The sequence below is a fragment of the Pelobates fuscus genome, chromosome 3 (genome assembly GCF_036172605.1).
Source record: "Pelobates fuscus isolate aPelFus1 chromosome 3, aPelFus1.pri, whole genome shotgun sequence".
NCBI lineage: Eukaryota > Metazoa > Chordata > Amphibia > Anura > Pelobatidae > Pelobates > Pelobates fuscus.
In genome coordinates this window covers 63,694,657-63,711,388 of record NC_086319.1, presented here as the reverse complement: position 1 = coordinate 63,711,388, position 16,732 = coordinate 63,694,657, and the positions used below count along the sequence as shown (strand labels likewise).

Below are 16,732 nucleotides of genomic sequence, written 5' to 3'. Positions count from 1 at the left end.
TTCACCCCCCATCCAGCGCTCTCTCTCACCCCCATCCAGCCCTTAACCCCTTAAGGACATATGACATGTGTGACATGTCATGATTCCCTTTTATTCCAGAAGTTTGGTCCTTAAGGGGTTAATCCCTCTCTCAGCCCCTTATGCAGCCCTCACTTTGTCACCACCCATTCCAGCCCTCATTAAGCCCCCTCACTCCCCCATCCAGCACTCAATCCCTCTGTCCCCACTCTTCCCCGTGCCTTATGTCTGTGTGCTGCGTGGCCGAGCGGTACACAGTCTGACAGGAAGTGCTCTCTCATTGAGCACTTCCTGTCAGCACCGGTGCTTGCCCGGGCCCTGGAGTGACGGTGGTAGGTACGCCACTGCCAAGGGTTATGAAGAGGGATTGCTATGAGCAGTTGCTGCGTTTCCTCAATTTTAACAACACACTATGTCCTCTAGAAATGACCCATTGTTTGACAGGTTCTACAAAATTCGTCCCCTTATCCAACTCTTTTCTGACAAATTTTCACAAAATTATGTCCCAGACGAAAACATTTGTGTTGATGAATCCCTAATGAAATTTAAAGGTAGACTGCTTTTTTAAGCAGTGTATTCAATCTAAGCAGTCACAATATGGTGTCGAATTTTACAAATGATGAGAATACACTAGTGGGTATGCATGGGAGTTTTGAATTTATTAAGAGAAGGATAGCCATCTTGACCACTTGGATGCCTTGATTCTGTGATTACAATGGCACGATTGTCTGGGATCTGATCCTTCCCTTGTTAAATGAGGGTTACAAGCTGTGTGTTGATAATTATTACACCAGTATCGATTTTAAAGCAGCACTGTCATGCCAAACTTATCTTTCCCTAATCACTTCCTCTTCAATCCCTCTCTCAAGATCTGTTCTTCATTTCTTCCTATCTGCTCTAGTTTTATTTAAAACATAAGACAAAATAGGGACTATTTGTCTTGTGTATTTTTTTCAGCCATTGACCCACTCTGACCAACTTCCTGTGGGTCAGGGAAATGACAATATGGGGCGGACCTTTTGTCCCGTCCCCCCCACCCCGTCCCCTCACCCATGAGCGGCGGGTGGGTGCCCTAAAAAACAATTGGGGGGGGAAATACCTATTGTCTTCCCCATTATCGGAAGGTGGGGACCCTAAATTACAATAAGGGGGGAACCTACAATAAGGGGGGTCCCCACTGGCCCTCACCCATGAGCAGGAGGTGGGGACCCTAAAAGACAATAAGTCCTCCCCCCATTGTAATTTAGGGCCCCCAACCGCCGCTCATGGGTGGGGGCTGAGGGAGGACTATAGGTCTTCCACCTTATTGTAATTTAGAGCCCCCACCCAAGGCTCATGGGTGGGGCCTGGGGGGACAATAAGTCCTCCCCCTTATTGTCATTTAGGGCCCCCACTCCCCTGTCATGGGTGGGGGCCAGGGGGGAGGACATTAGGTCTCCCCCCGTTGTCTTTTAGGGTGGGTGGGGGTGGATGGGAGGACATTAGGCCCTGCCCCCCATTGTCTTTTAGGGTCCTCACCCACCGCTCATGGGTGGGGGTCAGGGGAAGACAATAGTTCTCCCACACATTGTCATTTAGGGTCCCGACCAGCTGTTTATGGATGGGTGCTGGGGGGAGGACAATGCGTCTTCCCCTCCATTGTCTTTTAGGGCCCCCACCTGCAGTTAATAGGTGTTATTTAGTGAAGCAATACTGATCAATCTGATAAAGTTTAACACTTAAAACAACTGATGTTAGAGAAGGGGAAGGAGGGGGTGAGTGGGGTGTCATAAATAGCAGAAGATGTGCAGGTTGGCTGAGAATAGCCAGAAAAAGTAAATAAACAGGGGAGAGTCAATAAGTTAGTGGGGAAAAAAAACAAGAAAACAGCAGAGCAGGGCATGCAAGTAAATAACTGCATATATGTATGTATATTAATTGATCCAATAAAGGTGAAGCAATAATATAGAAAGAACTATACAAGACATTAAGATGTGTGTTTATATAAAGATTTGGTAGTGTGTGAGAAAGACAGACTCTTTTTTTCTCTTTTGTGTTTTTTTCTTTTCTTTTTCTTTTCAACTAGTTTATTGACTCTCCTCTGTTTATTTACTTTTTTCTGGCTATTCTTAGCCAACCTGCACCTTTCATTTTCAGGCACATCTTCTGCTATTCATGACACCCCACTCCCTCCCCATTTCTAACGTCCGTTGTTTTAAGTGTTAAACTCTATCAGACTGATCAGTATTGCTTCCATATTTAATATAATATTTGTGCAATTGATTGGTGTTCCTGGTTATTGTAGGAAAACAAGGTATTTGTGGATAACAAGCATGTCCTCAGCAGCCTTTTCCTGACTTGAATCATCTCATCTTTAAGCATTCTTAGGTCTCTGTAGAGATAAGTGCTATAGCCTACTATACCAGTGTTGGTCAACTAAGCTAGTGTATAGTGTTTTGTCATCTCTGATCATAGCTGGGTTACAACAGAATACTGATTAAGAACAAACTGTACATTGTGCAGGGCTAGCCTTAAAGTCACTGCATACACTTCCTAGTTCTTACTGAATTCTTTGGGTGGTTTACAGGTGTCTGATGATCTACCTGAATCTGTTCTCTTGTGTTTGCAAGCTGTTAAGAGAAGAAGTGAAAATACAGAGCTCTTTCTACAAGATTTAGAATCTGGTGATCCTTGTTTAAGTAAGTACTTACTACCCCTCCCTTGGTCTGGTGCAAAGATTTTTGGTTACACAGGCAAGGATGCATTTTGCCCCCTCCTCCCTCCTCCCCTAACAAAGTGCATCTTTACCTGTGTGTCTCCTAACCCCTATTTTGAATTCCTTACCCCATTTAGTGTATCTTTTCCCTTATTCTTCCCTTTTGTGGCTCTTACAAACCCATACTCCCCTTATGTGGCTCTTACAACCCCTCCTCCCCTTGTGTGGCTCTTACAACTCCTCAGCACCTTTGTGTGTCACACCCCCCGCATCTTTGTGTGTCTTGCCCGCCCCTCTGTGTGTTTCTCTCCACCAGCCCCTCTGTGTGTCTTTCTCCTTCTCCCCAACACCTTGTCCCCCAGCCCCATGTCTCTCATCCCCCCCCCAGCTCGTGTGTGTTTTTCTTTATTCCTCCCCAGATCCCCAATCATCTCCTATTAATATGGATATTATTTTATTTCATAAAGGTGATTGTTCTGAAAGTGGAACAAGTTGTAATTTGCCTTCAGAGCTTCAAGACCCTGATGTCCTTACAAAGGTATGCAACGGAACAAGTCTTTGCCTACATTATGATACACTTCATAAACACATTCATGTTAATATATGCAAATATCATAATGCACCTACTTCTCAGTGATCCTGTAATCTACCTACATTTTCAGTGCTCATAGAGGACAGTATATTAATGTTATTTCATAACAACTAATTAGCTCAATGCAATAGTAAAGCTTACATGATTATGATATAAGAGCTGCTTGTGTTTGTTTTTTGTTAACTTTTGCAGGTATTGGCTGAAATAGAAGAAGATGAAAGAAGACAGCAATCAAGGAGTGATAACATTATAGGCAATAACGATGACCACAACAGCATTCAAGGAACAGTGGTTGTAGAAACATTGGGTATGAATGTTTATGTATAATGCCACAAAAAAACAGAGTACTGTAGTATGCAATTATACATTTATTTTTTCTACTGGACTCAGGGCCGGTGCAAGGATTTTTGCCGCCCTAGGCAAAAACAATTTTGCCGCCCCCCCATATGTCCTGCCCACCATGTGACATCACAATGCCCCGCCCATATGCTCTGCCATATGGGCCAACGCCAGTCTTCACAAAGTGTCTTTTATCTGAAAAGACAGTGTGTTTACATTAAAAAGCCTACAGGCGGCGGGACTTCCGGTCTCGCGGAGCGGACGCATGTAGTGAGAGCTCCGAGACCGGACCGGACTGAAGCTACATAATACACCGGCTAACGGAAGATCAACTGCCCTTACCTGAGTCCCAAACCTGTCAGATGGCGCCCCCAAAAGCACAGCGGGCGTCGGATTTTTTCCGACAAGGTAGGAAAGATAAAATGCGGCCGGGACAAGATGGCGGCGGCTCACACTCCCCAACACCTACCTCAGATCAGGGATCCGACACTGAGGCACTTCAGCCTCCCCCTGGGGATATCTCTCTCTCGGAGGCAAAAATGGCGGCAATGCTGCAGGAGCTCCGCTCCTCTATGAAAGAGGACTTACAACTGGCGGTTAATGACATCCGCAGAGAGGTGCACGAGGTGGGGACACGCCTAAACGTCCTTGAGGAAAAAACAGATGACTTATGCCAGGCAAATGACGGCATCTTAGAAAAAATCCGCCTAATGGAGACGGAGCAGGCGCGCCTAACAGCCAAAATGGCGGACCTGGAGGACCGCTCGCGCCGCAACAATATCCGCGTGCGCGGTGTCCCGGAGTCAGTCTCGGGGGCGGATATCCCAGGGTACCTCCAGCAACTCTTCACAGCCATCCAACCAACTCTGGAACTGGCAGAACTGCGCTTAGACAGGGCGCACAGAGTACCCAAGCCCGCTTCGCTAGCACAGGACATACCAAGAGACATTGTCACGAGGCTACATTATTTCAGCGCCAAAGACGCCATACTCACGGCGCAACGGAAAGCTACGGCTATGCCGTCTGGCTATGAAAAGATCTCCCTATATGCTGATCTGTCCCCTATGACAATGGCGAGAAGAAGAGACTTTATAAATGTCACTAAATGCCTCAGGAACCACAAGATTCCCTACCGCTGGGGCTTCCCCACGAAATTGCTGATCTGGAGAAATGGATCCCTAACAAAACTAGATGACCCAGACCAGGGTATGCACAAGCTGAAAGCCTGGGGGCTCTTCCCGGACCGAGTACCGCCTGGCAGCCCAGCATCCCCGGGACATGTGGCCCAGGAGTGGACCAAAGTCCGAAGAAAGAAGTGACTGTTTTGCTCTGCCCCCACTGCCGCAGCGGAATGTCCAGGCTGGGCTGCCAGGTCGACTAGTGCCTCGTAAGGTGAAGACATCTCCGCTTCTGTAGCGGTAGAGACTCTAGCTGGACTCACCCCCTTATCCTTTACCTGGGGGAAAAGCCTATTTGGTGTCTGGGTAATGAACCCCCACGTGAGTACATATGACAGGAGGTGGCCCACAAGACCCCCCCCATTGCTGACACACTGCTACCCCATATGCTGCACTTAAAGATCTTTGCTACACGCAGCTCCCGCCGGCAATAAAGTTGGCCACAGCCCCTGCATGTCCAGACCAAATAAACCCCTATATAACCCGAGGCACCCAGATGGCAAGCCTAGCGGCACAGCTCATCTCACCAAGTTTGCAAGATTTACCCCCGCATGACACCAGCGGCCCCTACACTTATGGTGGCGAATGGGGTGCCACCTAATGCCCATGTTGTACCCGTAATAGGACTTTTACTTCCCTCTATTCATCTAGTCCACCACCGGTCATGGACCCTTTCCAATTAAGCCCCGCCCCCACTATCGAGACAACCCTCTGCGGTGTTGCCTCCCCCCAACGCAATGGGGAAAGAGCACCCGTGGACCAGTCTCCACATAATGCTGTCAAGCTTATTGTATTGTATATACTTTTGTTATGTTTACTGTTTTTTGTTCCCATGTTGCATTCTACCCTCGAATATGTACCCCACTAGAGATGTCGCTCACCCTGAACCTCGGAGGCGCTGGGAGATTAGGGTTGTAACCCCCCTTTACCAGAGATTACTACCTGAGTCAGTGTACCAGTTTGGTAAATGCTACCTCGGAAACACCAAGGTCCCCCCCGGTCTCAGCTGATGTCTTCCCAACACCAGTTTAATGTTCTGTCCCTAAATGCACGAGGCCTGAACACCCCGCAAAAGCGCAGGCTTGCCTTTTCCCAGCTTCGCTCCACGCATGCTTCAGTAGCCTGCCTACAAGAGACACACTTCTCGGCTACAAACCCCCCGAAATTCCTCTCAGCCAGATACCCCGCCTCCTACCATGCCCTAGCGCCTAATAAAACTAGGGGAGTCAGTATTTTAATCCACTCGGATTGGGCCTTCACGTGCACGACAGAGTATAAAACTACTGACGGCAGGCTGTTGATCCTGGTGGGTAGACTAAATGATGTCCCAGTAACCTTAGCAAATCTATACGCCCCTAACTCCAACCAATATGACTTTATTAGGAAATCCCTGAAAACGCTTGATAGGCTAAAGCAGGGCCAAACTTATGTCTGCGGAGACTTTAACTGTGTACTTGACCCTGACCTGGACAGATCAGGCACTCCAGGATCCCACCCTCGCTCTATATCTATTGGTGACAAGCTCTCAGCTCTCTTCCACTCCCATGGCCTTCACGACACATGGCGCTCCTTATACCCGGCCACGAGAGATTATACTTTTTACTCGAAAGTCCACAACCAATATTCCCGCATAGACATGTGTCTGGTGGATGGGAAGTCCCTAGACACTCTGGCTAGGGTTACCATCGACCCAATCACCTGGTCAGACCATGCCCCTTTGCTCTCCTCCTTCACCACCTTACACCCGGTGAGAGGCCGAGGTTCGTGGCGCCTCAATGAGTCCCTCATAGACAGTGCTGAACGAGTTGCTGAAATAAGGAAAACCATAGTGAACTACTTCACGGACAACAAGCCCCAAGACACAACCGTAGCCGCGACATGGCTGGCCCATAAGGCCGTGGTACGGGGAGTACTAATTAGGGCAGGAGCGACACTAAGACGCAAACTAGAGGAAACCAGCTGCGCAAAGCTTAGGGAGCTGAAACTTGCAGAGGACCTCCACAAATCCTCACCATCCGACGCGAACAGACGGGCTGTTAATAAGATCAGAGATGACTTAGAAGTTCACCAACTCCAGCGAGTAGAGAGGGCTCTCCGCAAACGTAAAAGCGAGTATTACAGACAGGGGAACAGGGCGGGGAAACTGCTGGCCGCCCAACTAAAAGACAAACACGCTCAGATGCGCATACCATGCTTAGTGGCTGATACTGGGACAAAACTGATGAACCCCAAACTGATAGTGGATGAATTTGCGACATTTTACGGTGCCCTTTATAACCTAGCGGAGGACCCCCTACAACACCAGCCGACCCCGGTGGAGATAGCCGCCTACTTAGACAGAGTGGAACTTCCCCAGCTCTCCAGCGTCCAAGCCTCACTACTTAGTAGCACAATCACTCCAGAGGAAATCTCCAAAGCACTTAGGGAAACCCCCCGACATAAAGCCCCAGGACCTGACGGCTTCTCCGCCCACTATTACAAAGTCTTTGAGGACCAACTCCTTCCTCACATGACCTCCCTGTTCAACAACATCATGGAGTCAGGCTCCATACCCCCTGAAATGTTAGAGGCCACCATCATTACTATCCCCAAGCCGGGCAAACCCACGGAATTTTGCGCAAATTACCGTCCTATCTCCCTGCTTAACGCAGACACAAAGCTTTTTGCCAAAGTCCTAGCTAATAGAATACGCCCCCTCCTGGGTACACTTGTCTCCCAGGAACAATCGGGATTTGTCCCGGAGCGCCAGGTAGAGGACAACACAAGGCGTGCGCTGGACATAATGGAACTCCTGACGGTACACAAAACACAGGGACTGCTAATGGCCCTTGATGCGGAGAAAGCCTTTGATCGGCTACACTGGGGCTACATGACAGAAGTCCTCCGTAGATTTAAATTCCCCGACAAATTTCTCAATGGCCTCCTATCATTGTATTCCTCCCCGACAGCCGTGGTTGTGAGCTCCGGCTTTACCTCCCGACGCTTTGCCCTGACGAATGGCACAAGACAGGGGTGCCCGCTGTCGCCCCTCATCTTTATACTGTCACTAGAACCACTATTGCACACTATTAAACAGGAACACCGTGTCGCCGGTGTCCCCTCGCAGCTGGGCCCCCAAAAAATAGCCGCCTTTGCTGACGACATTCTAATATTTCTAACTAACCCGACAGAATCACTGAAGCATCTCCTACTCCTGCTCCATGACTATGGCCAAGTGTCTTATTACAAAAACAATGAGGCAAAAACTCAGGTGCTACCTTTTAACGTGACCCACTCTACTCTTACCGCCCTGCGAGACTAACATCCTTTTGACTGGCGGAAAGACACTCTCTCCTACTTAGGCACAAAATTGGCACCCTTAAGACGCAACCTTCTCCGACACAACCATGACGTTTTACTGACTAAAACTGAGTCGCTGCTGGAGAGCTGGGGGGCAAAAAACACTTCGTGGCTGGGACGTATAAACTCCTTAAAAATGATCATACTTCCTCAAATATTATTCCTCTTTAGGGCCCTCCCCATTGAGATACCAAAGACGCTGCTGCAACGATTCCAGCGTCTGTTAAACGCCCACATATGGAAGAAGAAACCACCTAGGGTATCTATAGCAAGCACAACCCTGGCCATGGGGGGTGGAGGATTGGGTGTACCCCATATCTTCAAATACTATATAGCCACAAACATATCCCAAACAGCAAGACTGCTGATGACCCCAAACCGCCCCCTGTGGTACCACTTAGAAACGGCAAGTGCTACGCCCCACGCACTATTAGACTTACTTTGGGTCCCGCCCAAATCGCATCCGCGCAACGCAAACATGTTAGTGACCACAAAACACTCTCTCCGCATATGGCACAGGTGGGCCCCGAAAATGCTCGCCCATCCTCTGATGCTATACGCCCCCATGACTAGCCTGAAGTATCTCACACAAGACTTGACTCTAGACGGTTGGACGGCAAAGGGGATAGAGAGGGTGTCCCAAATTATGGAGGGCAATGAGATCAGACAATTCCCGATACTCCAGCGGACCTTCCTCCTCCCAAGTAGGGAACTCTTCACCTACCTGCGTATTAAGCACATAATGCAGGGAATTACCCAGGCAGCGCCAGATACCAGAGAGTCAGGCCCGTTCGACTCACTATGTCTCAGTCGAAAGACCCGAGCGAAAACACTCTCCCTATGTTACCGAAATCTCTTGGAGATAGGCAAGAATGATAAATTAAGCTACATGGTACACTGGGAATCTGAGCTCAATAGCACAATAGAGAGTAGTACATGGTTTGCAGCAATGGCATTGGTAAAACGAGCCACACGCTGCTTAGATCATGTTGAAGCGGCTTATAAACTCTGGATGAGGTGGTATCTCACCCCGCGGAGACTGGCACTTATATACCCAGGGGCACAACAAGTATGCTGACGCTGCTGCGCACAGACGGGCACTTTGAGTCATATATTCTGGCATTGTCCAGTATTACACACTTTTTGGAGACAGGTACAAACGTTACTCCAAGATAATGTACAGAAAGGGATACCATTCACTCCAGAAGCCTACCTCCTACACATGCTTCCCAACTCACTGACCCATCCGGAGGCGGTGTTGACCACCCACATCACCCTGGCAGCCAAACACTGTATAGCTTCCCTCTGGAAATCAACCTCAGCTCCGGAAATAACAGTGGTAGTTAACAGAATAAACCACACGCAGCACCTTGAGAAAATAGCGCATACGATTCAGGGCACCCTGGCACGGTACAACCTGATCTGGTCTACCTGGTCTGGGCAATGAGACAGAGGCCCATGATGATCTAGGATTGTGGAGTACAAATAGAGATAGGGGACCACCCCACCCCAGTTGTCCGAGGAAAATGACATACAGGAGAGCCCGCTTAAACTAGCCCCCGCATGAGCAGCGGTAGCTGGAGACTTGTGGCTCAGCGGACCATCACAAAACTTAACATGGTGTAGAGACATCTCAGCCTTTCCCCCTATCCTTACCTTTACCCGGTTGTTGCTCCCCCCTCCCCCACCACCCACGCAGACAATGTTGTAGTTATATATCTGTCTGGCAGACGACCCCACTGTTAGCGCCGCACACCGGCCACTATTATACCCCCCTTCTCATACTAAGTCGGAGGCCTGCGTGACACAGTAGGAGTTATACTGCGACCCTCAATGAGAGCGACGACTGTGCTCAGGGGCTGTCTGTACAAGCCCACTATCTCTAGCTGTGAATCTGGTGTCACACCTGTGTAGCGCTGTTGTTCCACAGCGCTGCTCAGGGTAAAATCTTGTTGTGTCTGCCACAACAGCATTGGTACCAATGGGAAAATTTTATGTAACCTTCAAGCCTCAAAAAGTAGTGTCGTAGTGGCTACTCTGTCTGTGATCACTCTAACCCAAAACTTGTTTGAACAATAAAGTAACCATGCCATGTGTCTTACACAACATGTATAAAATTAACCAATATGTTTGTACCCGACAATGTGGTCTGATTGTGTGTAACCATTTACCCTCACCCCATCTTATTTCTGTACCCCTTTGTTTACATTTCCTTGATCAAAACCAATAAATATGAGACATTGAAAAAAAAAAAAAGCCTACAGGCACAGGCTATAGACACCAGAACCACTACATTATGCTGTAGTGCTTCTGGTGACTATAGTATCCATTTAATGTGAGGTAAATTAGAGATTAGTGTCACTAATAATATATTGGATTGCCTACTTACCACCAGATGAGGACAAGAGGCTGATGATGGGCTCAGTCTGGCTCCACAGGTCTGGTGTAGAAGAGGCTCTCTGGAGACTGTTTTTAACAGTGCTCACAACAATTAACGAACAGGAAGCAGCTCCATTTTTTAGGGCCCCTTACACAGCTCAAGGTCTGGGCCCCCAGGGGGCATACGCCTACAATGCCCACCCATAAATCCACCTACATGGCCCATCCATGAGTTGGGGATTTTTTATGTGTGCAATTTGTGTAAGGGATGTAGTGTGTTTATATGGGATGTAGTGTGTGTTTGCGTGTAAGGAATGCATTGTATGTTTCTGTGTGTGTGTGTGTGTGTGTGTGTAAGGGGTGCAAGGTTTGTTTCTGTGTATGTAATTGAATGCAGTGTGTGTCTGTAAGGGGTGCATTAATTATGTAAGAGAACGTAAGGGATGTATTGTGTGTGAGTAGGAATGCATTGTATGTTTCTGTGTGTGTGTGTGTCACTTAGTGCTCTCCCTTGGCCCCCTGTCCCTCTGCAGTCCCCCCTTGGTGGTCTTCTCACTCCCCTCTCCCCCCCTTACTGGTCCTCCCTCTCCCAAACCCCTTAGTGGTCCTCCCTCTCTCAAACCCCTTAGTAGACCTTCCCCTACTCCCACCATCCCCTTAGTGGTAATCTCCCCCCCCCCCCTTAGTGGTCCTTACCCTCCTTCCCTCTCCTTAGTAGTCCTCCCTCCTTACCCCCCTTTGGTGGTCCTTCCCCCCTTAGTGGTCCTCCCTCTCCCAAACACCTAGTGGACCTCCCCTCCTCCTCCCTCAGTGGTCCTTACCTTCCCACCCCCCTCCCCCAGTGGTCCTGACTCACCCCTCCCCTAGTGGTCCTTACCCCCCTGGTCCTTAGCCCCCCCGGTCCTTACCCACCCCCAGTGGTCCTTACCTCCCTCCCCTCCCCTAGTGGTCCTTTCCCCCCCTCATGGTCCTTATCCCCCCCTGGTCCTTACCCACCCCCAGTGGTCCTTATCCCCCCTCTCCCTCCCTCCCCTAGTGGTCCTTATCCTCCCTCCCCTCCCCTAGTGGTCCTTTCCCCCCATCATGGTCCTTACCCCCCCCCCCAGTGGTCCTTACCCCCCTGGTCCTTAGCCCCCCCCCGGTCCTTACCCACCCCCAGTGGTCCTTACCTCCCTCCCCTCCCCTAGTGGTCCTTTCCCCCCCTCATGGTCCTTACCCACCCCCAGTGGTCCTTATCCCCCCCTCTCCCTCCCCTAGTGGTCCTTATCCTCCCTCCCCTCCCCTAGTGGTCCTTTCTCCCCCTCATGGTCCTTACCCCCCCCAGTGGTCCTTACCCCCCTGGTCCTTAGCCCCCCCCCCTGGTCCTTACCCACCCCTAGTGGTCCTTATCCCCCCTCTCCCTCCCCTAGTGGTCCATATCCTCCCTCCCCTCCCCTAGTGGTCCTTTCCCCCCCTCATGGTCCTTATCCCCCCCTCTCCCTCCCTCCCCTGGTGGTCCGTTATTCCCCCCCCTCCCCTAGTGGTCCGTTATTCCCCCCCAAGCCCCCTCCCCTAGTGGTCCGTTATTCCCCCCCCCACCCCCCTCCCCTAATGGTCCGTTATTCCCTCCCCCCACCCCCCTAGTGCTCCGTTATTCCCCCACCCCTAGTGGTCCGTTATTCGCCCCCCCTCACCCCCCTCCCATAGTGGTCCGTTATTCCCCCCCTCCCATAGTGGTCCGTTATTACCCCCCTCCCATAATGGTCCTTACCCTCTCCTCCTGCCCATGTAGTGTGGCCGGGCGGCGCGGAACCAGGGACAGGAACCTCTGTTTCCTGTACCCGGCCGCCGGCGGACTGACAGGAAGTGCTCACTCAGTGAGCGCTTCCCTTCAGTCCGCCGGCGGCCGGGTACAGGAAACAGAGGTTCCTGTCCCTGGTTCCACGCCGCCCAGCCACGCTACATGGAGAGACCGGCAGGAGGGAGCGCTCTGCGCTTCCCTCCTGCCGGTCACTGAAACCCGGCCGCCCTCCATGCAGCAGTGCTGCGCCGCCTGGGGCTTGTTAAAGCGCTCAGGCGGCGCAGCATGAGGAGGCGCACCGGGGACAGGGATCCGGCGCCCCCTGATAAGTTGCGCCCTAGGCGGCTGCCTAGGTCGCCTTACAGGTGGCGCCGGCCCTGACTGGACTATATTAATATTTAAAAGGCAAGCTTTCGAGAGATTTCTTATCTTTCACAAGTCTGAAGCAATACAGATCAACATTAAAAACAACTGATGCTGTTAGAGAGGGGGTGAGTGGGGTTAGAGAAGCTGTTAGAGAATTGAGGGGGTGAGTTGGGCCTCAGTGAAAAGTGCAGAGTGGTTGAGTGGGCAGAGCAAGAGAATAAAAACAAAACACCTTAAACATATGAGATTATCGAAAAATATATTGTACAGTATGTGTATATATACATAGGGCAAATATAAGTATAGTGGAAGAAGTGATTTAAAAAAGAAAATATATATACAATTAAATGGACAATTCTTCCAGTTCAGCTATTTTCACCTTAAATTTGTAATTCACCTTGAAAATGCCCTCACTTTAATGAATAACCCCAATAAAAGACCATAAAAAGGATATGATTTATGTAGAACATGTTAAAAAAAAAAAAAAAACAATAATAATTTCATATACTCAATAGTGGTAGCCTGTGATTATGTAGGCATTACATACAGTTAAATAGAATGTATTTTCAAAAAGTCTGTTAAACTAAAGAATTCAATTGAGAATTTTAAAGAGATACACTAAGCGACATTACAACCAGTGCTCATTATGTGGTTTTGTGAATAGGACATCTGCTGAATATATCTCTTTTAAAGAGGCAGCTTAACCCCTTAAGGACACGTGACATGTCATGATTCCCTTTTATTCCAGAAGTTTGGTCCTTAAGGGGTTAATGTAGTGGTTATCATAAAAGGAGGACATGGCCCCTGGTTACTCTTCATCTCTCATCTAGTAGTAGTTATGTCCTTCGGGTGTCCTTATAGTTTATAGTCCCTATAATCCTTGCTGAGCAGAGGTTTATGGTCTATGCTCTGCACTTTAGATTGGCTTAGAGGTTCAGCCATGCGTTTTTGTTTAAAACAAAATAAAATAACTGTATTGCAGTACAACTTGCATAAATGATTACTGCAGCAGCATTTCGAAAAGCAATAGAATCATTTTAGAAAAACTATTGCCATAGATGATGATGTACAAAAAACAAAATAACAACATTCTTATTGTCCCTTTTATGACATTAATCTGTACTCTGCAGAAAAAAATACATCATAAGAATATTCTTCTGTAGATCTTGATATTTGACATACAATATAAGGTCGAGATTGGGGGAGGGGGGTTGTGTTGTCTTAAAAATGTCAGGAAACTGACACATATGCTGCTATATAACAAAACGTCATATATTACGTGTCTGTTAGTCCACCCAGCGCTACGGAATTTGCTGGCGCTATATAAATAATAAAACAATAATAGTATATGTTTAGTACAATTTGACAAATAACAAGGGTCCCGCTGAGTGTCCAGAGTTGCTGTGCCTGCTTCCGATCTTCTCCAGCAGGAAAATCCGGTTATCGCTACAGAGCTATCAGCTATCAGTGCCAGGCAGGACTGTGCCCAATGGCTGAAATCTATGCTTTTTTTTGTATAGAAATATCTGACTTTTCCTGCAGGAAGAGATCTGATGTGTCGTTGGCACCCAGGAGACCCCGCTTAGTTGTTAAACTGTACTAAAGCTATTTAACTTTTTACCAGGGGATGTGCCAAAGCATGTCTGGCACCATAACCACTATGGCAAAACAGCTTTGTCATACTGGACTCTGTTAGTTCTTTTTTTTTTTTTCTCCAAAGCTTTTATCAACCACTTACAAACAAGAGATTTCATCTTTGTATTTAAAAAGGGTACCTCTCTATGCTGTTTCAGATGACAATGATTCAGTTCTAAAGTTCGATTATATTGAAGTGGAAGAAAGTTGTAAACGAAAATTACAACAGTGGGAGGATGAGCAGGAAAAACACAGTGAAATTGGGAGCCATATACTGAATTCTCAAACTGAAATTGCCAATAAACAAGATGAAGAAGGTGAATGGAAGGGAGACTGGAGGAAGCAATTTGAGAAGGAAATTTCTGTGCTGGATACAATTCATAAAGTGAGTATTCATGTGTTTTGTTTCTTGCACCCAGTTTATATATTTCCTTTTTATTTAGGCATGTGTTTATTTACTTATAAAAGCACTTTAAAATACCTATTAATAGGGCCACTGGGGGAGGTGGTTGGAAGTGTGAAACCTAATTTCCAGCAAGTGGCCCCGCAGCAAGATGAACGTCTAGTAAAATGCCTTTTACTTGTGTGTTCTGTTCTGAAATGCAATTTAACTTCATTTTACCCTTTTCAAGTCTGTAATAGAAGCAATGGTTACAATATGTTAGCTGTCAGTGCAGAATTCAATGGATCTAAATATCTTTGGTTACCTGACACATGATTGGGCTGCAGGAGTATATTCTGTCGCAGCCAGTCAATGGCAGTAGTCTACTCTCACTAACCTTTATTAAATAATCCCTACATTTTCACATATTTTCAGTATGCTGGTAGATTATATATATATATATATATTATTACTGTACACAAAATTCTACCTGTTAGTAGCTTATCGTTATATTAGTGAATTATTGTGTATATTTCAATGCCCCGTCACACACGCACATCATTATTGTTCTGGTAATAAGTATAGTTAATATATTACAAAATAAAAGCGAGTGCAAAAGGGAAGAACATATACATAATGCTTACACAGTCTAAAATATACAGAATTTTATTTATTTAAGTCTTGTTACGATCATATAATATATAATAAAGTGCTAACCAAACCAAAAAGTTCAAGCATTAAAAACTGAAAGTCCTGAAACTTAACAACGAGACAAAAGGTGAAAAAAAAAATGTAAAGGAAAGTAAAAGTCCGGCCTGGATATGAAGATATGGGCTTAGATGCCAAATAAGTCCGTCGGTCTATTTAAAAAGAGGTGCATTGGGTGTGTGTGTAAACTCTTAGATGGAATAGACAATCTTATGTCTGTAGAAAATAGAAGTATTGGGTCCACGAAAAAACATTTCCTCCACCTTCACGTCTCTCCGGTAAAGCACGCAAAAAATGCCGGAGTAGAAAGTACGAGTGCCCTCTGGATTCACCCGTTGTAGATGCTGATCAGTATTCGCCAAAATCCTGCAAGCTTTGTAAGTCTTGCGCTTACTTCTTCAGGGAATGATAGTGAATACAGAGTGAAGAACAAGGTTTATTTTTATAGATTCAACCTTTGATTATATCTGTGGGATTATTTTAATAGGTTTCATCTGTAGAGGTGATCTATGATCGATACATATTTCTTAAAGTGCACATTTCACACAGGGAATTATAAAGACGGAAAAAAAATTAGCAAGATACATAAAGAGTAAAAAATGGTGAAGTTGCAATTAAACATTTATATTCGAAAATAGTATGCAAATAGAGAACAGACAATAAAAATATGCATAATCTATATCGTGCAAAATCGGCTTCTGATTAATTTTTGCACGTTTCTAATTTCTTAGTGTTTGAGTTACACTTTTCTACTTGAATGATACTCTGTGTCTCTTTATAGTTACTGTTAGGTCGTTTACATGTGAGTTTTAGAGTATCTGAATGTTGCTAATTTCGTAAAGAAAAATGGGAGAGAGTTTATTACTAGAGGCTTGATACGGTATATGAACCCAAAGGACAGTAGTTGCATTAAAGATTGGATACGGGGAATGGAAAGATGCCTTGGATGATGTGGAAATAAAGAATGTGTAGATAGATATTAAAAGGAATAATGGGTAAAAAATATATATGTATACAAAAATATATGGAAAATGAAGCAAAAAAAATTCCATTGTGTAAGCTAATTGAGAGCTGGTCCTGTAACCTTAGCACTGGGATTACTATTTAAAGCCATAGAGCTAGCCTTAAATAGACCTTGAATCCCAAAGGAGTACAAAGTCTCAAACAAAAAATTCCAGCTTACCCTATCAAAGGCCTTCTCCGCATCTAACGCCGAGAAGACCGATGGGACAGTTTTTGCTTGTACTTCTGAGATTAAGTCTATTAGTTTGCGAGTATTATCTTCCCGTGTTCTTTCTTGAATAAATCCGGATTGATCCGG

General features: G+C 46.7%; 1 protein-coding gene across 1 annotated transcript in view; it reads left to right on the top strand.

The window, feature by feature from the left end:
• The window catches only part of LRRIQ1 (leucine rich repeats and IQ motif containing 1), a 172,344-nt gene that overhangs the window by 5,358 nt on the left and 150,254 nt on the right, over nt 1-16,732 (top strand). The window contains exons 2-5 of the mRNA XM_063447131.1: nt 2,585-2,696; nt 3,181-3,251; nt 3,498-3,612; nt 14,480-14,706. Of these exons, the coding sequence (XP_063303201.1) occupies nt 2,585-2,696; nt 3,181-3,251; nt 3,498-3,612; nt 14,480-14,706 (525 nt within the window). The remainder of the gene's footprint in view (nt 1-2,584; nt 2,697-3,180; nt 3,252-3,497; nt 3,613-14,479; nt 14,707-16,732) is intronic.